A 24,769-nucleotide genomic window follows, 5' to 3' on the forward strand; every position below is an offset into this window, starting at 1 on the left:
TGGAAAAAAAGCAGACTTTATTGAAGAAAAAGAGCTACAAAAATAGATACATTCCTCAGAAGGAGATACCAGTTCACATCTCCGTCATCCAGAAGGAGAGCTTTCGGTCTCCGCCAATCACACACAGAGGGAGGTTCCTGTGCCAGCTAAGACCTGCCCCCACGGAGGACGAGCCAATCATCACAGGCTGCAATGAGATCGTATGAAACGGGGCACGAGTTAGCACCGAAACTCTCCGGCAAACACTGATGACGTGCGTGTGCACGCAATCTCAACTCTTCACTCACCTGAGGGTGACCGAGGTGATGCACCAGTAACTGACTGTTGACCTTTCCTGGGCAGCCAGTAGTGGAGAAGAGATTTTCATTTGCTCTCGACCACCTGAGAGAATAAAAACAGCAGTAATCGCCTTTGATCCTCGCATATTAGGACAGGAATGAATGGAACAAAAGGGTTGTGTTTACCTGAAGAGCCGCGCCTTGTCCAAGTGAGCCGGCCTCTTCTCCTGAGGATAACTAACGGCAAAACAGAAAACTTTTACTGGACGTTCACCCACATTCTCTTTCACTCTGACCTACACAGGCTCTGGAATAATGAGAACTGTTTACAACTTTTTCCCCCACAGTTGTTAGTTTTATGTACATGTTTATATTAACTAACAAAATGTTTGTTTTCTTTAGCTGCAGACTGAGTTAAAACTGTATAAGTACACATTAAAAATCTTTAAGACTTTTATATTTAAAATACTTTTTACCATTTTTATATTTGGCACTGTTGCTACTACAGGGAGATTCACTCGAAAGAGGCCCCGAATTTTCTGTTGTAACTCCTGTTAGGATGAAGCAATCTGAACCAAAAAAAATACTCTACATAACTTAACGTATGCGTAATCGATTGTATTGCATGCGGTGATGGAAGTGATCTCCGTTTTCTGCCAGACACATTACGACGCGGCGCTCCATGTTCCTGAATGTATCAACAAGCATTAGAGAGGTTAAACGTCACGACGGCTGTCTGGCGCCTACCTCATCGCTCCGACGCAGGGGCATCCCGGCTTGTTCGAAGCTCCATATACTGAGGAGCACATTGCACGTTGTTTCGTTCAGATTGCTTCGTCCTAGAGAGAGTTATTACAGAATATTCAGGGCCTCTTTCAAGTGAATCTCCCTGTATAATGTATCATATTTATTTACTCTTACACTTTGATACAAAAACACTGTCGTAACAAAGCAGAAGTTATCTATAAAGGTCGAAACTTCAAACAGCACCTTCTTAATTGAACTCTCCTGATCGGAAAAAAATGTTTTAGACTGAACGCTTATCACAAAACTACCATGAAACAACGACTCAGACATCGGGCAGCACATTCATGACCATTTCATTTAATAATTCTCTGTGAGGTAGGTTGTTGAGTTGTTACAGAGTGCTTATCACCAACTCTGACTCAGTAAGTTTTTCTAGAACAGAGCATTTCACTCATTTTACATTATTTAATGTAAATGACGTTTTGCAGAAATGTTAGAAAAATCACTGGAGTATCTGCTTAACTTGCATTAAAAGTTAAGGTTGTTCCTTCTCTTTTTAAAGGCACTATTTAGGAGATACAACTATGATGTGTTCATAAAAAAAATTTTTATGATCATGATATTTTAGCTGAAAATTAATTGCCATATGAATAAGTACACATTCATTATACGCAACTATTGAAGTAAATGTGGCCAAATCGGCCGACTGGCGCTCTATCTTCCTACTTACACCGATCAGGCATAACATTATGACCACCTCATTGTCCATTTTATCAGCTCCACTTACTGTATAGGTGCACTTTGTAGTTCTACAGTTACAGACTGTAGTCCATCTGTTTCTCTGCATACTTTGTTAGCCCCCTTTTACCCTGTTCTTCAGTGGTCAGGACCCCCATGGACCCTCAAAGAGCAGGTACTGTTTGGGTGGTGGATCATTCTCAGCACTGCAGTAACACTGACGTGGTGGTGGTGTGTTAGTGTGTGTTGTGCTAGTCTGAGTGGATCTGACACAGCAGTGCTGCTGGAGTTTTTAAACACCTCAGTGTCACTGCTGGACTGAGAATAGTCCACCAACCAAAAATATCCAGCCAACAGTGTCCTGTGGGCAGCGTCCTGTGACCACTGATGAAGGACTAGAGGATGATTAGATTATACTGTACAGCAAGAGATGAGCTATCGTCTCTGACTTTACAGGTACAGGGCGGACCAACAACGCAGGTGTGTCTATTAGAGTGGACAGTGAGTGGACACAGTGTTTAAAAACTGAAAGAATCTTCGGATCCGTATCCATTGCGCCACTGGCCCTCAGGTGCACATTATTCAGACACAGTCACTTCTTTGGTTTGCATCCTCGGATTCTTTAAACTTTGCTTTCAGACTTTTCCTTGACGCTGCAGCCTCGTTCTACTACTTTGAACACGGAGCGAAAAGTGCATTCTAATTTTTTATACATTGACGAATATCAAGATGGATTGAGGTAAAGGTCGCATGACTTCCGATCTGACTGTTCAGACTGAGTCCCATTGCTGCATGTCGGATACGTATCGGATTTCAGTTCCATATATGAAAGCACCTCAAATCGGAATTGAAAATGTCAGATTAAATGCGTTTTTGCTGTTCACACTGACACACAGACACACATCTGTGTCAAATGACAAAAAAGATCAGATTTAGGCCAATTAAATAATCGGATTTGGTGAGAAAATCAGAGTCTTTACCTGCTCTGTAAACGTAGCCTTAAAGAGCAAATCGAAGGGCGTTCTTACCTAGAGCGAGTAATATCCCAGATCACCCAGTCACTGCCTACAACGGCGCCCACCTTAATGGTGTTGGTGAGGCACCAATCTGCAGACATCAGTGGCATCTGTCCACTGTCCAGGGACAGAATGGCCTGCTGGGAGACCAGGTCATAGAAACGGATGGTGCCTTTCTTCTCAGCCACCATAAGCTGGAAGAAACAAAGGGCACTTGCTCAGATGTCTTAGCATTTTGGAAAACATGTTATGAAACTGTTATACAGGTTCGTTTATTAGTGCAGCTGTAAAGGCAATGCATCTTAATTACTGCCTCTTCAGAAAGACGAGGCAGAACGTGCTTTGATCATTCTCTTTGAATTTGAAAAAAAGTATCCACTTTTCTAACATGAAAGTAGCCTTTTATGTTGATTTAGGACCAGCACTCCTTCCCAAACTCTAACTTTAACCTTTGCTCATGTGTTGCAGCAAAAGGCTTGTATCACTGCTAAGGAGCAACATTTGCTAATAAATTTGCGAGCACCAAGAATACATGACACTCAAAAATTTTAAATACCAATACTCATCTTTTGACTTTGCTGGTGATTCCTGTGCTACCTTTTTTCAATATCTTCTTTTTATAACAAAAAATCTTGATTCAAAAGTCAAATATTAATTTAAAATAAACTACAACACATGCACTCTTTTCGACCAAATAGGGTATTAAGTAGGGCTGAATGATTTGGGGAAAATATCGAACTGCGATTTTTCCAACTAATATTGTGACTGCAATTTAAACTGGCATACTTTTTTTATAAGTTGAGGTTCAGGCATGATTTTTTGGCCAAGAAGACCAGAATAACCATCTTTTCTGGCTTGAGGCTTGACCCCTGAACATAATGCGCCAAACTGACTGTAAACTGCATTTGCATTTCTAATCACTCCAGCTGGTTTCGTGATACGATTAACGTGCAACGAGAAACTGTCAAACACTAAAAAGTTGCGAAGCTGAAGTCAGTTTCCTGTTCGAATTTTGCCATTCCACCTTAAACGGTGCAGCAGTTACATTCTGGCGCCTCAGGCACCATTTAAGGTGGAGCGGGAAAATTCGAACAAGAAGCTGGAGAATGAGAAGCGACTTCAGCCCCGTAAGAAGTTGAGCGTTGAGACACATTTTACAAGAAACGGTTCTACTTTTGAGGAACAGTTTCCTGCCAGAGATGCGAGAAAAGCAGCTATAGCTGAGCTAAAGCTTAAAGCAGAGCAAAGTGAGTCAAAGTGTGTTTTCATTAATATTTTTTAGTCTATACTAGAACATTAGAACATCTTGAGACACATTTACAGCCAAGATGGTAAAATGCGGATAAAACGCTGTGGCTCCCAAGGTGGTTTGATTCTTGTTGAAAGGACAAAATGGCCCTTCTTAACATTTGGGTTGCGAGCCCTGGTCTAACTTACGAGTTCTTCAGTAAAGACAGAGGTTCTATATAGAACCATGAACAACCAAAGACCCATTTGCATACTTAAAGGTTTCTCTGCATGGAGAAATGGTTCTTTAGATTGATGGAGAAGGTGTTGTACATGGTTCTATATAGCACCTTTTTGAAATGGGTTCCATTTAACACCTAAAAGGTTCTTCTACTGTTACAAGCTTGATATCGTAACAATAGCAGAACCTTTCTGGTACCATATGAAACCCATTTCAAAAAGGTGCCATATGGAACCATACACAACACCTTCTCCATCAATCTAAAGAACCATTTCTCAATGCAAAGAACCCTTTAAGCACGAAATGGTTCTTTGAGTGTTCATGGCTCTATATAGAATGATTATCTTTAGTAAACAACCATGAAGAATTACAAACCTTGAAGAACAATGTTTTAAGAGTATAGGCTATAATTTTAAAAAGAAATTTAATCTCTTGCCATCTGAAAACTGCACTTTCTTAAATTGTAATTTTAATATAAAAATTATATTTTTTAATTCATCTTTAATCAATCTTTCAGCCCTACTATCAAACGGCACTGAATTTTTAGATACTCTGTATCAGTGTACTCAACACTGAATTTCTATACCTATTTCTAACTGTAACTCACCTTAAAGACCTCCTCTGGGTGCCAGCATACACTGACACCTGGAGACCACAGTCGAAACGAGACAGTTTCATTGCCTTCCAGGTCCCAAACCCTGCGGGAAGGAAAACCACACAGACTTCAGTTTAACAGGCTGACATTTCCTTTGAATGTTTTTTTTCCACCATATTGGAAAGCTCACATTGGCCCTTAGTCATCAAAGTTGCGTAAAAAAGAGCATAGACCTTTGATAACGTCCAAACTACTCTGCATCTGATCCATGAAACTTAATTAGGATGTAGAAGCAGAGATCTGAATCAGCTTCAGCGCGTGAAATCAAGTGCCAACTGACCAGTAAGTAATTTGCAAATCATTTACATTAAGCAGATGTTTCAGTAGGTAGCCAATAAAATTACACTATTCAGTGGCTCGTGAACCAATGATTGTGCCCATAGGTGGAGGTTGAGTGCTCACCTTACTGACCAAACTTTATAGTGCTACAATTATGACCACTGCAAAAATAAAACGTGAAATAAACAAAACCTCTTCATGTAGAATGATGTTATTGTGTGGTATAATTATTCCAAAATAAAATAATATATTTATATAACATATTTAAATCCTGTATTATTTTAGTGTATGAGATGCTTCCATAGTAGCTTCGTTTTGAGTTTTTATTTATTTTTTTTTTTGGTTGTGTCAGTGGTATAAAAACAAAAGCACAGTATAATATGTCTCCAAATGGAAAATTGAATAATTTAAGCATTTGTTTATACTAACATGTATGTAAAATAAGTACATCCACTTTTGTACTATTAATAATACTGCTATTTTCTATTTTTATTCTTATTATGGGTATTAAATATGATACTGATAACAGTTCCGGTTAGTCAACCGCAAATCAAGCCTTTTTTTTCAAAATTGTTACATATTACACAAAATTGTACACACAGTCCTACCAGACATGAGTTTGATTGGTCATTCTACAGAAATGTCCACTTTTCTATCTCTCCATAGGAGTCACTGGTAACACCAGAGACATTTTTAATGAAAAACGCATTTTACAAAATGGCTGCTACAGAGCATCAAACCACATGTTGTCAATCATGGAATATCCACTAAAATATGGATTTGTATTCTATTTTTTCACAATTACCTGAGAATAAAGTCAGTCACACCAGTGACGTCAGCTAAAAGCTTCATATGAAACCATGAGCTGAATGAGAAAATCTCTGATAACTGAAAGACACAGTGGACTCATCATGTGCTTTTCTTCATAGATCCTCAGAAAACAGGTAAAAGGAAGTCGAGTGATGTCATCAGTGTGACTTTTATTTCAAAATAAGAGATTTTCTGTTACGTAGTAACACCAGTGACACGACTCCTGGGGACCACGACTTTCGTTACATATTTTATAATATTTATTTGGCATTTGTTTTCTTTGTCATTTAATTAATATATTCCATAGTCATGTATAGATTATTGCAGTTAAAATTGCAAAAAAAAAAACATGGCAAAAATATGGCCTCAGCCTTCACACATGACTGTGAGGACGAGCTCTTCTGTGGTGCTTGGAATTCTATATGATTGATTTAAAAACCAGTATTGCTGAATTGACGGCTCAAGAAGGTGTAACTGTTAAAATAACATTGTTTTATTTTTAAAATATAAATAAATTGTATCCCTAATGTTTTTTTTTTTAAGTGTAATATATCTGTAAACGCTAAGGACACAAAAATGGACGTTTCTGTATAATGACCCTTGTACAGATACACCAAAAATGAAACTGATGAACAACAAAACTGTCACTGAAATCTGTTAATTTTATGATCAGATTTAACTGTATGCAACTTTTATGAATGAAGACCAATGAATCCAACGAGTCACTTTACATTTCTACAGCAATCAGTGGCCCCATTCTATAACTTTATTGGGAAATGGAGGTTAATGGGGCATGAGTGCTAAGCTCCAGCTTCCAGAAATATGTACTTTCAAACTGCCAAGCTATCAGCCTAAGACAATATATCGTCTTAGCGTCCTCCTAAGTGTATTTATGACATTAAACATTGATTTGGAAGAGTGCATGCAGTGGGAGAAGTGATGAGGAAATCTAAAATTCTTTCAGCTTAAAAAAAAACCCTTTCGGTAAGCATTTACTATGTATGCTATCTTAAGACATGAATCACTTAAATGGGAGGCTGGCAGTTTTGAAACTGACATTTTTAAGGCTAAAAAAAAACTTCACATTCAGATAAAATGTTCATGAAGCTTAGAGGTTAAACTTAATGAACTGGAAACTACAGAAAGAATCTACACAAACACATGAAGGGCCTGGACGTCAACTCCCACCAAGTGAGCACAGACCAGAAATAAAAGCTAGTTTTGGGTACAATAGGCATGGTATGACCTCACTGAAAATTTCAAAACAACTAGTGGTGCAAAGACAAGAGGTCATGGTCACACAGGAAGTGGGCCACAAGCCAGACGCAGGAAATAAAAGAAGCCAGAACTGGGATATTATGCCATCCTTGTCCTTAGGTGCTCGAATTCCATTTCTGTTCTCAAACACACAGGAAGCCTGAAAGCAAAAACAAATCAAATGAGACGGAGGCTAAAAAAGGAACCGCGCTGTCAGAAACAGGCTCCTAATCAAACACAGAATGATACTAATAGGCACCCAATTACGCACTCGAAAAGAAGGGGCTGACGTGTTCAGGTCTAAAAATAGACGTCCAAAGCTCTGATGCTCCCCTCATTGCGGATGCAATGTTCAGAGATCTGTTCAATCACAGCCCCCTTACAATTAAATGATTTCAAATGCTAACGGAATCTAAAAATATGAGCTGAAAGTACGAGGTGAGCTTGCAAAGAGATTAGTAACTCATTGAGTGATCTGTACATATTGAGGTGGGAGGTAGAGAGTGGGGGAAATCAGTGTGAAAGCTCTACAGGAACCAGCGGTGGCCCCATTACCGGGAGATCGTGAGTTTGATCACTGGTGATGCTAGAGCAGTCCCTGACCAGGAGTCTAAGAGAGCACAGTTGGCCTCGCTCTCTGGGTGGGCAGGATGGCCCCCCTCTCAGCCTCATCACTAGTCAGCACTCGGCGTCTGTAGACTGACGTAACAGATCTGGTGGCTTTTCTCTGAGCACGTTCAGCTGTCCAATGACGACGCGTGAGCGGCAGTTTGAAAAGACGCGGTAGCTGGTTACACAGGTCTCGGAGGAAGCCTGTGCTAGTGCCTAGAGTCCTAACTAGTGGGTGGAATTGGATCTGACTAAATTGGGGAGAAAATTCCGAAAAAACTCTACAGGAGCTCTACAGGAACTGTTCCCAACCCCCAACACTAGACCCAATGACAAAAATTCAATGTAGAAGCAACGCACAGGGGTATTACGAAGATGACGGCCTTTGCCAAAAGGGCATGTCCTTCTTGTATGTCATAAATCCTGGCTTCGACCGTTATCCAAGAGAAGATGGGAACTGTCAGTGCCTCGCAGGCTTCCCTTCCTGGGAAAAGAGGCTTGCTTGCTCTTTAATCTGGCCTCTCGCAAAGCCGCGAAGACAGCCTGGCCACGGTGAGCGCAGATACAGTGAGAGGCCTTGCACGCGGATGTAATAAATCACTTGGACAGAGAAGATGGTTGTTCCTGAGAGTAGGATCCTCGGTTTACCACATCAAGAGCGGCCCGAGCGAATACAGCCACAAGTTCCCCGAATGGGATGAGGTTGCTGCAGGGGTTTCTGGGAATCCAGAAAGCACAGCATAGGAGAAAGGAAGAAGAGAAATGACTGCGTGATTGGGAACGATTCTAGGATGCTGACTGATGAGGTCATCGGAAAGGCTTTGTGTGAAGAAGCGAAGAAGTGCCCCAAAAGCCCCCCTAAATGTGTGAAGTGCTTGCTGGTAGACTCCTATGCGAAAACAGATCCACCAAGGTGCGCAAGTAGAGGATCGTTGGACACCCTAGTTCTGTGGTTCGGCCCAAGCCTCCTGCCAGTTACTCGTGCTCGCAAGTTCACAGCTCCGAGGGTTTGCCTGTCTCAAACAGACCCTCTCTTCCAGTGAGTGAGAGTGAGGTTTCAGACCACACAAACAATGGTCACAACCCATATACTCAACGCCTTTGCCAAGTGGGAGAGACTGATCGCACGCAACACCAAAAACCGCTGGCCAGGACTGCTCGCTGACGAACCAACAGAGCACTCCAAGCGGGTGTGGGGTGGAGAAAAAGCAGAAAACAAAGCAAACCATGCTTTGTCAGAAGCTTCAGAGGCAGGGCATACAAACAAGACAGGGGCAGGTGCTGACATAGCAGCACCGGTGTTGCATAAGGACTAGGCAACTCCTGATGTGGTGCCGTGTAGGGGTACATTAAGGGTTGGAAAAACGGGAAGCATTTGATGTTGCGGCAGATCAAGGACAGGAAAAACAAGCACTGCTTCATCTGTCTTTTCCCACACCTTCAGAAACAGGAAAAGGTAAGCTGAGCTGAGCTGAGCGGACGGCCACTGAAGCAAGAAGAGCTGGATCCAAGGCAGGAAGACGCACGGGATTGTGGTCATGTTCTGTCCTTCCTGAGTAAAACAAGGTTTTTAATTTGACCAGTTCAAAACAACACTGAACAGATTTGTTTTTCATTCGAGGCGATAAAAGGTAAAATTACACGGCTGCAAATCCGAACCAGTTTAATCAGGTGCGCCTTCCTCTCCAAGAACGAACTCTGTCAACTCAGCATTTCCCTTGAGTGACCTGCACTTCCGCTTCTCATCTGTAGGTGGCATTGCGAAGTGCTGCATTCCCCCAACAAAAATAAACCTGCACTAATCTTCAAAAGAATCCCAGCTCATGGACCACACCCCACCCCAAATGCACACACACAGACATCTCAAAGCACCACCGAAGGAAGAAATAACGTGGACTTTCTGAACAGAACCTCCAGCTAAGCTTCAGCTGAGAGAGCAGCAAAGGGTTTTGCAGCCATCGCAAAGGCAACACATACAGAAAAAGGCTGGGATCAGCTGAGCCTGACCACTCCTACTTGTATCAAAAGTGCAGTTTGTGTGGGCTGACTTGAAAGGCATCTCTCTTGTTCTCTTCCACTCTCTTTTTCTCTCTCTCACGCTCTTCCTCCTGCGTCCTATATTTTCTCAACGTGACAGAATTTAAATCTTTCTGCAGATGGAGCACTCCACTGTTTTCTCTGGCCCAACAGGGGAGGGAGGCTAAGAGGCTCACAGCGGATGTTTCCTCTAGCAGGCCTCCTGTAGCCCCTCTGCTCTCTCTCAAGCACACAGACACACACACACACACACACCAGTTAAGGTTTGTGTGGCACAAGAAAGGGAGCTCTTCCCGATGCCCTTTGAGGGTTCCCCAAACTGCTGACTTATTCATCACAGTCAGCACTAATTGCAAGGCAAATGCCCTTGATCAGACAGTAGATGTACTTTCAAAGTGTGCACTTTGGAGCCTAGCAGAGACTCGCATTGCGAGTTAGGCAGGTCTCGTCCAAGCGATCAAAAACTTTCAGCAGAGATCTCGGACCGTCCAGCTCCTAGCTGGGCCGAAAAGGAGGTGAAGCCTATTAATTCCAAACTACTCGCTCTAAGGCTCTCGCCCCCGACCGTGACAAAAACCAACACTTCTCTCTTTCATCCCAACCTCCAAGCGAAACCTCCACCAACATCAACAGAGCGGACAGGGGAGGTGCGCGGAGCTCCGAGGGCTCGGGTTCAGAGGCTGCGTCTCGAGCTCCGCCCGGGGTGATGAGTGCAGCAAAACATTAGCGTAGCGCTACGGGGCCGGGCTAGTGGCGGGCTGCACGCTGACAGTGGCGCTGCTCACATGGCGAGAGAGCAAAGGAAAGCGAAGTAGCAGCAGAGAGCGGCGTGTCTAGACATAATAAAAACCGGGGAGAGATACATGCAGTGGACTGGGCTGATTCAGTTCACACACCCACACACCAGTGGCAACACAGAGGAGAACTGGGCGGCAAAAAAAAAAAGGTTTTTTGATATCGTTATTCATGTAAATTAATCGACTAATAACCGGCTTACATGTGGGCTCTAAATGTGAAGCGCTAACAATAAAATGTCTGGCTTTGTTCAGACAAACTGAGGTGCTGTTCACCAACAGCTAAATTACCGCCACGAAAAAAAAAAAAAGTGGCGCTTTGTTTAACGCCTTAATTTTGAGCTACAGTAATACATAATAGCTTAAAATAGTTATAGGCATAACATTCTGACCACCTCCTTGTTTCTACGCTCATTGTCCATTTTATCAGCTCCACTTACTATATAGGTGCACTTTGTAGATCTACAGTTACAGACTGTAGTCCATCTGTTTCTCTGTTTCTCAGTCTTTAAAACGCCTGTGTCACTGCTGGACTGAGAATAGTCCACCAACCAAAAATATCCAGCCAACAGCGTCCTGTGACCACTGATGAAGGACTAGAGGATGACCAACACAAACTGTGCAGCAGCAGATGAGCTATCGTCTCTGACTTTACATCTACAAGGTGGACTGACACCGTAGGAGTGTCTAATAGAGTGGACAGTGAGTGGACACAGTGTTTAAAAACTCCAGAAGCACTGCTGTGTCTGATCCACTCAGACCAGCACAACACACACTAACACACCACCACCACATCAGTGTCACTGCAGTGCTGAGAATGATCCACTCTGTTATGGGTCCATGGGGGTCCTGACCACTGAAGAACAGGGTAAAAGGGGGCTAACAAAGTATGCAGAGAAACAGATGGACTACAGTCTGTAACTGTAGAACTACAAAGTGCACCTATATAGTAAGTGGAGCTGATAAAATGGACAATGAGCGTAGAAACAAGGAGGTGGTCATAATGTTATGCCTGATCGGTGTAATAACATTATAGCTCTGCAGGATGCAGCATCATTTCAGCTCTAACATTTTAAGATGTTAGTTCACTAGACGAGCTCTGTGTGAACAGTTTCCAGGCAGCTATGTTTACAAAATGAACTGTATTTTAATTTAATTAACCAGTTGTATGTAGCTGTGACTGGACAAGCTGCCGAATGTCCAGTAGTTTTTTTAAGTAGTTGCTAAATACTTCTAATTAACAGAAACTGATAGGGCTTAGAATAACACAGGACGAGCTTTAGCGATGTTTTTAGTGATGACAGACTATGACACTTTCTATTCACCAGCTTCTTAACTGAATTTTCCGCTCGGATTGCACCGCGTCAAAATACCTGAGGGCTGAACTTTTATTCACAAATGATTCACAATATTAAATTTTCAAAAAATCAGTGCACAGAATCAGAGCTTCCTGTGAGCTGCCGTGTTTCCTATCACTGTGTAAAAGATGCACAAGGCTTCTTTAATTCTTGGATTATTCATTCAGAACAGTTTGGATCGACAGGCACTTATAACAAATAATTACACTGTTTAAGAATAACAATAAACATGTCTAATATATTAATTATACTTATTTTAAAGTGTTTACTTTCTGCAAAAATGTAATTTGTGAGACAAACTAAACAAAAATCTATAAATTTTTGGTTTTGTTAGATAACGTTCTTTACATATCAAATAAAAACAGCGACCACATGCAGAAATTACTTTATTAACCTCTTACTGACCAGGGTATGTTTTGTTTTTTTCATCTGAATTTACATGACCAAATCATAACGCAAATTATTCAGTAACTGCATGAAATAAATGTCAATTTTTATTTTATTTACTTATTTATTTTTTGTAAAAGCTCCCCTCAGATTAACAGAACGTGTTTCATGATCATACACATATTGCTATATGCTTACAATTTACTGCTGAAAGCCAAACATCTTAGACGCTCTTTGTATTATTTTATAAAAATAATGTTTACAGAGCAGATCACTGAAGAGACGCCATCTGTTTACAGTTTATAGCCCAGATTTGTGGAAAAATGGGTCGACTTTCAGTAGAAAAAATTGTGAGTTCAGCTTCTTTTATTATAAGGGTTTAAAATGACATCACCCATCTATTTGACTGGAAAGAAGACAGTTACAGCTCTCATATGACCCCCACCTTCTGAATGTAGCTTATGAAATATGAAAGTTACGAAGAATATGACAAAGTGCGTTTTGGAACCACCGGTGGTCTTAAGGAGTTGAAGAGGTTAAACAAGACAAGCAGAATAAACAGCATAAATAGCCATTATTGTTCCGCTGTAAGGGGTTAATATTTACTGAACTGCTGAATTTCCTCTGATAAGAAGTTTTCCATCTCAGTTACCACAGTGTGGCACATTGCACTGTCACTTTATAGCACTACTGCCACCATCAGGTGAAAGGAAGAACTGCAGTGTACTGGCTGGCGGGCCACTAATTACACACCCTAAAACAGAAGACATGGGCTGATTAAAATCTAGCTGCGGGTCGCATTCGGCTCTGGGGCCGGACTTTGGACACCCCTGCTGTAAGCAGCTAACTTCATCCATCTACTCACCATTCTGCTGCCTCAACACCAGCATGTTTCCTTTTCAGGAGCTCTAAGGTAATGTAGCAATATAGGCAATGTAATGGCTTTTGAGCCCTGTTTTTACTGCAGGATGAGAGAGTTTCTAGTGGGTTGTATTTTCTACACACCCAACATTATTTTTATAAAACCAAAAGCTGTTGGCATTGTGTACAATATGAATATAAAGTAAGGTTTTATACTGTAGATGCCATTATAATCACCTCTGAAATAAGCCTTGCTTTTCTGATTGACTTTAGTTTTTTCTCCTCTTTATAATGAGTAACACTTTATTTGGATAGTCCACTTTAGATGCTTTGTAGATACTTAATTCACTTTCAAGTTACATTCAACTAAATATCTACTAAACTGAGCCTTATTTTCTTTAAGTGCACATTCATGTAACGTATCCCCAGATTTAACAAAGGTGTGCAAGACCAGAACAGTGCAGATGTGAGGGTCTTTTCCTCTTTTACTTCTTGTTCCCCTCTGATTGCTTAAAAATAATATTAATACATTTAGTCAACTACGGTAGTCAAAAAAGCTCAAAGGCAACAAGACATGATATGTTAGCACAGCTGTTGATTTCTGACACTAGTTCATGAATACACTACCCCTGAAAATCCCAGTCTTGTGACATACTAAGGCTTATTATTCATTAACTACAGGGACTTGTTGAAAACTGGTTGAGCTACTCTTAGGTCATAGAAGTGCGTAATAAAACTTTGGACCCACCGGTGGGCCCTGGCCATTTAAGGGGTCAACTCTAGACCTGGCTCTAATCCTAACCTTAACCTTAACCTCAACCCAAAATCTAACCCTGGTCCAAATCCTAACCTTAACCCCACCACTGTTTAGAATCAACAGATAGTTTGTTAACAATTTGAACATCTGTAGATAATCTATAGGGGACTATAGTGGACTATCTAAATAAAGTGAGACCTTGTAACGCCCTTCCAGTGTAAAGCGGACAGAGACAAAGTTCTACCACCCAGACCGAGTAAATGGAAGAAAGACTCTTTCGAAGCCTCTATAGTTTTGCGATTAACATGAATGGTGTGGTAGGTGGGAAGCAGTGGTCATCTGTCAGGAACATCACAGAGATGTGTATCTATACAGGACTGAAATAACCAGACCACCGCTGAGCTGGGTGAAAAACGGTAGGTAATTCAACCTGGAATTTTCTCAGGGATGGCAGATGGCAATAAAATCACAAAGTAGCACTTCTAAAAAAGGAAGTTAATCCAGAATCCCACGTCAATTCAATCATGACCGAATCAGGGTATAGACCAGGTTCAGTTGGGGAAGCAGTGGTGTACACCCTTTAAGGTTAAGTGTCAGTAATCTTAAAGGGTGTACACCACTGCTTCCCCAACTGAACCTGCTGTAACATGACGAAAAGAAAGAAATATACAAGCAAACAAGATGTTCTACGCTGCAAAATTCTACATACAGACCTTATCTTGTCATATAACTCAAGAAAATGTTGGAAGGGACAGTGTATGTTACCGTATAAAGGCAAAAAGGAAACTACCTCAACATTTCTGAGTAACATACACCTAGAAAGTCTGGTGTTGGTTCTTCATTCACAGAACACAGTAAGAGTGCTGATGTACGATCTATTTTAATGACCAATATCACCATAATCCTGGCTCAGCACTCCACACTCCGCTATGCTCTGTGAACACTGGCTGTGAACGACTTTCTATAAGAGAAAACTCTCTTTTTTGGTCCCCGTCCACCTTGAAGCCATTAGAGGTTTTTGATTTCCTGGTTTTGCGGGTTGGGAAAGAGGGTCAGAAAAAGTGCCTGGCCCCCTTGACCACAGCAGCCGGCAGCTCTGCGGCGTCCAGGTGTGTCGGTTACACGTCTCTGACGTAAAAGGGAAGCCCTGAGACTCCTGGAGCGCTCGCTTAGGTTACCTCGGACTAACGGGAAACCACAGTTACCTCAGGAGCTGATTGATTCGGCCCCGGCCGAGGCACTCGTTAACCGTGGCCGAGGAAAGGAAAAAGGCCTCAGTCGCTGATTGGATTTCCACGTTTAACCAATTACTGAGGGAAACGGGGGCCGGCGGGCGGTTCGCACTTACGCAGAGCAGCGGCAGGGCGTGTTGTGCTTAGGGTCGGGTTTCGCGTTGGAAAACGTGGTCAGGACTTTCTGCACCATTAACAGAGAACAGAACACAATCGGGCGCACAGGCGCACACATGCATAGGCTTTGACTGACCTGCAAGTGTGATCATCACTGACCGATGCTATTTGCTTTCCTTCTGTGGGCTCAAACACTACATGATTGATGTAGCTGGTGTGTCCCTCCATCACCTAGGCAACAGAGGAAACAGGAAAATCACACACACATATGTACAGTTGCCCTATAGGGAAAGAGCACTTACAAGCCCTCACTTACTACTGTGGACAAATTGGCACTGACAAGAGAATACGTACAGACGCATGCAAAAGTTTGGACACCCTCAGTCAAATGACATGTTTTGTTGATTCTATAAGTTAAAGTAAGTTAACACGTCCTCTACAGAGAGCAAACTTAAATATAGTGTTTTCTTCCTGCAAATTTTAGTGCGCAATTTCAATTAATTTAATATTAAAAGAAATAAAAAATGAAATATACGCCATAACTTTGGCAAAGACCAGATTTTACATTGTTTTTGTTAAATTTGGCAAACAAACAGTAATTTTGCATTAAAATGTGCAGAAGTGTCATCAACATTAACACAAAGGTAATGGGGGGTGGTGGAGATCTGTCTTCATTTTACTGCATTTGCAACCCACTACAAATAAATACTCTGTTTCTCTTCTAAGCTATTCCATGTGCATGTAGTCTCATCTTATGCATTTCATCAATGTTTATGGATTGGCATCAGCATTTATGTACATGAAAAATATTGGATATTGGCATCGGCCCAAATTTCCGACATCGGTGCATCCTTATCGAATATTCTACTGGAAGTTATTACAACACTTGAATATTACATAAGAATAAGCAAAAGTTCAAGACTTGTCTCACTTTAATGATAGATATTTTTCATTCTTACTGTTTAGTACCATTTTTCTACTATTAATATTATTACAATTTATTATTACTATAACTACTGTACTGCTTCTTTGTATACATTTTGATGAAATACTACAAGGGGAAAGGACCTGCCCCAGGTGGAGGAGTTTAAGTATCTCGGGGTCTTGCTCACGAGTGATGGGAAGACGGATGGCGAAATCGGCCGCAAGCTGGGACAGGCAGCAGCCGTAATGCGGTCATTGTACTGGACTGTAGTGGTGAAGAGGAGTTTGTTTACTGCTTGGTCTACATCCCAACCCTCACCTGTGGTCATGAGCTTTGGGTAATGACCGAAAGAATGAGGTCACAGATACAAGCGTCGGAAATGAGCTTTCTTTCTCAGGGTGGCGGCTACACTCTACTGACAGGGTGAGGAGCTCAGTCATCTGGGAGAAGCTCAAAAGAGAGCCGGTGCTCCTCCACATTGAGAGGAGTCAGTTGAGGTGGTTCAGTCATCTGATCAGGAAGCCCCGAGTGGAGGTTTTCCAGGCACGGCCTATTGGGATTACACCCCAAGGTTGTCCTAGGACCTGCTGGAGGGATTATATCTCCAAGTCCGCCTGGGAGCAGCTCAGGATCCCCTAGAATGAGCTTGAGGAAGTTGCGGGGGACAAGATCATCTGGCATTCTCTGCTTTCCCTACTGCTGCTATGACCCTAACTGGATTAAGCGGTTTAAGATTGAATGAATGAAGGAACGAACGAACTACAAGGTAATGGAAAAACATTATTGATAAACAACAATATTCAAAGCAAAAATGCTAATCTGGGGGATCCGACCCAATCTGGCTAGACTTGCTTGCTCTGACAGGAAGAGTTAATTTGACAGACATTAAAAAGACCACAAATCAATATTTTTCACGGCGTACAGGCAAATTCTGCTGTTCTCTTAGATTGCATGCTACTGTGGACTAGCTAGCATTTAGCTTGATAAACAAATCTTGAGAAACAAAACAAAATAAACAAAAAAGCTTAAGAAAGATGAAATATATTGGAGCTTCCCCTAAACATTCTGCTCGAGTACAGCAAAAACGTCCTCAACTATATATCAATCTATATATCAATGCCAGTGTTTCTTTTTAAGCTGTTGATACTGATCTGATTCCAATATTACTGTGCAACCTAATAAACAAGCATAAAATACAAATAGGGTGGGAGGTGTTATTGGATTTTTTGGCCTAAATAATGTTCTAAGGGTGTCAACAAGTTTTGGCTGCTTACCGATTTTGAGAAAGATAAAGTTATTCGAAAGCATCTGTGAACCGTCTGGAATTATCTGGATTTCTAAAAATGGGATCCCAGCTTCAAGTCAGAACAAATAACGACATTCGTTTTGTCCGTTTCAATCATTCTGCAGTTGACGTACTTCTGCATGTTGGACTGTCATGTTGAATGACCCAACTTGAGGGATACAACTTGAGGAGGGAATTGGTCCTTCAGTGGTTGCAAGCCGTCCAGGCCCTGAGGCAGCAAAGAAGCCCCACGCCATTACGCTCCTTGCACCATGCTCCACAGCTGGGATGAGGTGTTGGTGTTGGTATGCAGTGCTCTGTTTTCTCCATGCTGTAGATGTACTGGAAAGTACAAGTTTTCTCTCATCTGTCCTCCAGTAGTGTAGGACACCCACTTTGGTGTTTAGCAATCTTGAAATGCTTTTTGTTGGACAGTAGTGGGTTCTTCTGTGGTAACCTCTCCTGAACGTAAGTCTTAAGGCAGGTTTTCTTTCTATTCAAGTCAGAGCTGAAGACCTGATTTCACTCATTTATTCAATTAGTCTCAGTCTTCAAACAATCAGATGCACTCCTACTTGGTTGGAATGAAAACCTGCAGGCACATTGGCCCTTTGTGGAGGAGACTGGACTCATGAATGCATGAATGAAGTAAAAGAACATCCTTAGCGGTCAGTATTGGGTTCTTTGTTCCTTGTTGGATTATTCTAGTGAAGGCCCTTGCACTGACCTTTGTTGGACACTCATTTCTAGAAAGAGTAGCAGTGATGTTGAATTCCTTCCATTTCTAAACCATCAGCCTGACTGTGGACAGATAGAAGACCAAGGCTCAATCCCATTTCTTCTTTTTACCCCAACCCCTTGTTTTCGAGTGTCACCCTAACCCCTTGGAACTGAGTTACAAGGGGTAGTGGTTGAAATCTTGCCCTACGAAATGGGAAAACCCTCAACCCATTTAGCTCTTAGCCCTCTGTTTTGCCCATTCATGTCTAGGGGTAGGGTGTCCCAATTCTTGTTGAGATAGAGGGGTAGGGCGAAGTGTTGGGGCTACATGGCCCTCCAAACGGAGGGTTTTCAGAGACTCCAAACAGAGAGCTATGAGGAAAAAAAGAAAAACCAGCAAGATGGAGCACAAGAGACCAAAGAAACACACAAATGTGAGAATTTTTTCCGTTAAAAATTACGATAATCACTGTCGTTTCAGTGTATTATGGTCGTTTTCTTCATAACAAGCATGAAAAAAAAAAATCGCTTATAGCATGCTAATGTCTCAGTAGCTAGCTAGCTAACTTTCCCGTTCCACCTTAAATAGTCCATCAGTTTTGACGCCTGAAGTGCCAGAATGTAACTGCTGCATCATTTAAGGTGGAACGGGAAAATTCGAACAAGAAGCTGGAGAATATCTGACTTCAGCTTCATATCACTGAAGAATTAGTGGTGGGTGATAATAAATATTTGCCCCCCCTCTTTGAAGGCATATGCTGTCCTAAATGTAACTAAAGCCCAGCAGTGAGGAGCTGAACTTTACCCTCCTCTGCTGTCACTGCAGACCGGCAGGGTCGCCTACAGAGCAGCGCTGGTAGCTGTTAATGAAGTAATGCTTTTTTTATTTGAGGGTCCTATTTCAGAGGGAAGATTTCAACCACTACCCCTTGTAACTCAGTTCCAAGGGGTTAGGGTGACACTCGAAAACAAGGGGTAGGGGTAAAAAGACGAAATGGAATTGGGGCTAAAACGCATAATTGTCATGCATCCCATACTCTGAGGAAATGCAAATACGTTACCTTAACTTCATGTCGGTTCTGAAGATCTGAAGTAAACAGCTTTAGCTTTCTGTCAGCTGCAGCAGTGCAAAACCTGGGACACAAAGGAAAACAATAATCAGCACATCTGCTAGATCGAGATAGATAATCATTTTATATATAAAACAGAACAAAAACACATCAAAATAAACATATGCATTGTAAGTCCACAAAGACCATGGCACTAATCAATATGTAAACAGGCCCACGGACAAAAAATGTCATCCTAACCTGATAATCTGGGGTAGTTTGTCCAACCTGGACTCTGGACTCCATGCAAGGGCATCAACACGAACGCCATGCACAAAGACACGTAGAGTGTTGAATTCTACTCCTTCTATGTCCGTATTTTCCTCCTGCAGAGACAAACAGTTACTCACTGACTCAGGCACAAAGGGCCTGTTTACACCTTGCATTATAATGTGTTCATACTGATTGGATAATGCCCAGATTTCACTTGACCACATGGTAAACCAGGATGCATTGAGAGTGTATTACAACTGGATCATTCAAACCACATTTGGAGCTGGTCAGAGACGGATCATGACAACATTGAACACTAGAGTAAACGTAATGAACGGAATTCTTTATCCATACACAGTAACGTGAGTGGAAATATAACAGCCGACTAGCAGGTGAGAGAATAAACAACAAAATGAAAGATGGAAGGCCAAGCTGGAGTTTTTATTTTGCATGAAAAGTACAAATGAGTCTCATCTATTCACACTGGGGACACATTTTAAAAGAGTGAATGGTAAAAGTAAAAATTTATCCAGATTCAATCCATACACGTCAACAGCCACATTTACATGCAGCCTAATAATCCAATTAGTAGCTCAATCGGAATAGAATTCGTCCATGTAAACATCTCAATCAGAACAGTCTAGTCCGATTGAGGCCATTCGGAATACAGTCTCTATCCGATTGAACGAGGTGGGTAATCCTGTAAATAATCCATTAAATAGAAGAATAATATCCGTGTAAACGCCTGTATCTGATTACATTCCCTATCGGAAAGTTTAAGTCCGTTCTGATCATGTTCGTCACGTCACAGTGAAAGTTTATACCGTTCAACATGGCGGAGCAGAAACTGGTCTGCAGAGGAGACGAAGTTTATGCTCTGATCTTTAAAAGACGGCGGTGGGACGGACGTCCAGCTTATGTGTCTCAGAACACGACGTCTTCCTTTTACTGCTTCCATAACACATGAAATACGTGTTTCTGCCATAATTTTTAAGCAATTAAAAACACAACTTGAAAACTCGTCTCACTCTGACTGGACTTCATGTGATGTTCGTTGTCATGGTAACATTTACACTAAGCGGTTCTCTATGCATGCGTGTCAATTTGGATCAGATGACTCATAGTGAGCATATAAACAGAGATTTTCCAACAGATTGTTGAGTAGAGTGAGAATAAACACCTCAGTCTTAATCTATAATCGGAATGTATTCAATCGGGTTGGCAAAAATCTTTGCGTGTAAAGACAGCCAATGCAAGGTGTACAGTAGAGGCTAATGTACCACAGTGGAAATAGAAGATTTTGTCTTTGATATTGTCCTATGAGGGTTATAAAATCAAAAAATTACAGTTCTAAGACACAGAATGAAACGTGGATTGGTCACAGCTCATCAATATTCAATCTACTTAATAAAGTCCGGATTGGTGCCACTACCAATGCAGTATACTAGATCAGTGCATCAGTAATTGTAACTCTACAAGGTGGTTCAAAAAGATTCATCCGCGCCATATTTTTACAACCGTGAGGCGCCTAGGAACCAATCACAATCCAATTGAAAGACGGGGTCATAGAGTTTCTGACTGTCAGTGGAAGAAGACTCCCTTCAGTCTGTGAGGAGATGGAGACCCCTGAGCAGAAAGCGTTCTGCGTTCTCCACTTCAATAAGAGTGAATCCGTCATAACTGTGCAGCGTGATTTTTGTCAGCAGCTCAGAGCGTTCTTCGTTGGTTCCACAACACTGGATGATCTCCGAAATCGCACAGAAAAAGCCGTGAGTGCAGCGACACCTGACATGCTCAATCGAGTATGGGATGAGTTTGACTATGGCGTTGATGTTGTCCGTACAGCTGGAGGAGGTTCATACTGAGACCTTGTAAAATTACATAATGAACTTTATGCTCATTTAAACCATTTACAGTTCACTGCATTGTTCTGTAATGATTTTTTGAATCACGCTGTATTACAGTCTGATATAATTATAAAGCGTGGCTCAAAAAAAAAACCTTGAGTGAGCTTTCCTGCTTTAATGAACTATTTTCTCACCGGTCTGACATGAAGAACAGCACTTTTTATGTGTAAGTGCACACATATCAACGCTGGACTCACCTTAAAACGACAGGTGCCCACCACTACATACTGGTTTCCCCCATAAGCCAGAAGAGAAGCTGCAGAGCCACAGTCATATGGGCTGAACTCCACTACATGGACGTAGTCCTCACAGGGCACCGTGTAGGTGGCAGAGCGACTTGCATCTTCCTGCATTCTGCGACGACACTAGTGTCACTTTTCTACCTGCATTATGACAAAGAAAAGAGACGAATGGTGGAAAAATGAACAAAAGCACAAAAAACTATGAAAAAAATAACCAGAGCAGGGGTGTCCGATCTTATCCGCAGTTGGGTTTTCACTCCAACATAGCAGGAGGTCACCTGGTGAAACGTTTGAAGACTAAGACAAACTGATTAAACAAGTAGAATCAGGTGGGCTTCAGCTTGTTTGGAGTGAAAAACCTGCAGCCACACCAGCACTTTGCGGATAAGATTGGACACGCCTGTGTCCGTGTGATGATATTAATACGTTTATTTTGGTTTATCAAGGTGTTTACACCCATAAACATTAAAGAGAAAAAAAAAAATAATAAGTAACACAAAAATAAAAGGAAAAATTATAGTTATAAAATTAATGGATATAATAATCGATACAAAAACAAGTACTGACCGAAAAGGTGTGGTCTGAAGCTATAGCTTATTTTGACTACTCTTTATAATCATACACAATCCTGCAATCAAACAATACAGAGTAATATCAAAACAGAAAGAAAATCAACATTTCGAACATTTCATACATCATAATGATCATTCCTCAGTTTTATAAGTGCTTACCACCTTATTCTTAAACATTTTTTTAACTGATATCCTAAATGACAGACGTTATCTTATTCTAAATCATCATTAATTTAAGCTGCTTAAAAACCTAGAGAAATAACTCCTTGTGCACAAGAGTCTGGAATCAAAAGGGAATTCTGCTGATTTTCCAAAATTTCTGTGCAATTCAGTCACTGGGATGCAAACCAAGCCACTCAGAGTGGTTTGATGTGAAATGGTAGAGAAACTTACCAACTCTGGTTGTCTTTACAGTGGTGGTAATAGGAACCAGAGTGGCTACAACACAAATATAACCATTTTATTCGCTATCCAAAGCCACCAGTGAACCTACAAGTGTCTTCACAGTTTTTATATATGATGATGATGGTGGTAGTGGTAAAATAGTGATAAATCTGGGAAAAAAAGGTTTATTTTGGGATTACTTTGCCTTTCAACACCTAAGGCCAAAATCTCGTCGCAGAACTACAGTAAAGCAAAGTCTCAGACAACAGGCAGTGAATTTATAACCGTTACATGTAGTAACTTTATGTGAGGGAGCTTTTAGAGTTGAACGTATGGTTCCTATCACCACCACTGTGAATGACTCTGCCTAATCATTTGTGTAAAATTTTAGAAAAATCAGTGGAGTTCCCCTTTAAGAAGCTGACAGAGTATATGAAAACAATGTCAACAAGCCAGTACCGTTGAGTAAATCTGGAGCGAAGAGGAAAATCTGTAGATAAATGACTAAAATGACAGGTTTGGCTTCTTTACTGACTCCTCCTGAGAGCACGCCGGGTTAGCATCTTCAGCATTAGCATTAGCTACGGACGCATTGGTGCTTATTTCAGCCCGAGACCGCGAGGTTAACCTAGAGTAACCCCCAAATAAATCAGACGATATGCTAACCTACGTTAATCTGATATTGTCGTCGCTGATTTAAGCGAACAAAGGATTAAATTTGCGTTAAATATTATAGTTAAATCCACCGCTGCTTCCACGTTCAGACTGTTTTATTGTTTACATCCGGGTGGTTGTACAATTTTCCCGCTTATAACTGGAGGATGCGTTTTCTGCGCACTTCCGCTGACCTACAAGTCATGACGTACTGCACTGGGTGTTGAGCATGATGTGTAGATCGCGGACAATGCCTAAACGATATACTCAGATGAACTACACCGATCAGGCATAAGGTTATGACCACCTCCTTGTTTCTACGCTCATTGTCCATTTTATCAGCTCCACTTACTATATAGGTGCACTTTGTAGTTCTACAGTTACAGACTGTAGTCCATCTGTTTCTCTGCATACTTTGTTAGCCCCCTTTTACCCTGTTCTTCAGTGGTCAGGACCCCCATTGACCCTCACAGAGCAGGGTCATTTGGGTGGTGGGTCATTCTCAGCACTGCAGTGACACTGATGTGGTGGTGGTGTGTTAGTGTATGTTGTGCAGGTACGAGTGGATCAGACACAGCAGTGCTGCTGGAGTTTTTAAACACTGTGTCCACTCACTGTCCACTCTATCAGACACTCCTACCTTGTCAGTCCACCTTGTAGATGTAAAGTCAGAGACGATAGCTCATCTGCTGCTGCACAGTTTGTGTTGGTCATCAGTCCTTCATCAGTGGTCACAGGACGCTGCCCACAGGACGCTGTTGGCTAGATATTTTTGGTTGGTGGACTATTCTCAGTCCAGCAGTGACACTGAGGTGTTTAAAAACTCCAGCAGCACTGCTGAGTCTGATCCACTCAGACCAGTGCAACACACACTAACACACCACCACCACATCAGTGTCACTGCTGAGAATGATCCAAATAGTACCTGCTCTGTGAGGGTCCATGGGGGTCCTGACCACTGAAGAACAGGGTAAAAGGGGGCTAACAAAGTATCAGAGAAACAGATGGACTACAGTCTGTAACTGTAGAACTACAAAGTGCACCTATACAGTAAGTGGAGCTGATAAAAGGGACAGTGAGCGTAGAAACAAGGAGGTGGTCATAAAGTTATGCCTGATTGGTGTATTATGAACTGTTATATGCCAGTATAAGCTGCAGCCTATCTCTCAAACTTACTTCAGATCTCTTTTTATTTCTAGAGTTTCTGTGTACCTGTTCATTAAAGAGGAATTCTTTATGTGTATAAGATAACAATTATGTGGTTAAGATGTAAACAGAGTCATTCAGAGTGGTTTGGTGTGAAATACTCTCTTCTAGAGAAACTTACAGAGTCAGAATTGTTCACAGTGGTGGTGATA

At 41.6% G+C, this 24,769-nt stretch overlaps 1 protein-coding gene across 2 annotated transcripts; it reads right to left on the reverse strand.

The window, feature by feature from the left end:
* On the reverse strand, positions 1–23,539 carry nup37 (nucleoporin 37). 2 transcript variants are annotated; one of them, XM_036577707.1, is made up of 10 exons: positions 23,217–23,539; positions 21,757–21,942; positions 19,641–19,765; positions 19,392–19,464; positions 15,537–15,631; positions 4,855–4,945; positions 2,792–2,973; positions 465–515; positions 288–381; positions 1–187 (listed from the first exon to the last, which is right to left on the reverse strand). In XM_036577707.1, the coding sequence occupies exons 2-10, from the start codon at positions 21,910–21,912 to the stop codon at positions 74–76; spliced, it is 981 nt and encodes a 326-aa protein (XP_036433600.1). In that variant the 5' UTR covers positions 21,913–21,942; positions 23,217–23,539; the 3' UTR covers positions 1–73. The 2 variants fall into 2 exon arrangements, with proteins under 2 accessions (XP_036433600.1, XP_036433601.1); XM_036577708.1 differs by having other exon boundaries at positions 23,428–23,507.
* Between the last annotated feature and the right edge of the window lie 1,230 nt (positions 23,540–24,769).

This window comes from Colossoma macropomum, unplaced genomic scaffold (assembly GCF_904425465.1).
Source record: "Colossoma macropomum unplaced genomic scaffold, Colossoma_macropomum, whole genome shotgun sequence".
Classification (NCBI taxonomy): Eukaryota; Metazoa; Chordata; class Actinopteri; order Characiformes; family Serrasalmidae; genus Colossoma; species Colossoma macropomum.

Bases quoted from the DNA above. Each gene is read 5' to 3' on its own strand.
- nup37 (XM_036577707.1), bottom strand. From the start codon at position 21,912: ATGCAGGAAGATGCAAGTCGCTCTGCCACCTACACGGTGCCCTGTGAG. The intron at 516-2,791 runs GTAAGAACGCCC...TTTTGCCGTTAG, and splicing joins TGGGATATTACTCGCTCTAG to TTATCCTCAGGAGAAGAGGC. The intron at 382-464 runs GTAAACACAACC...TTATTCTCTCAG, and splicing joins GACAAGGCGCGGCTCTTCAG to GTGGTCGAGAGCAAATGAAA.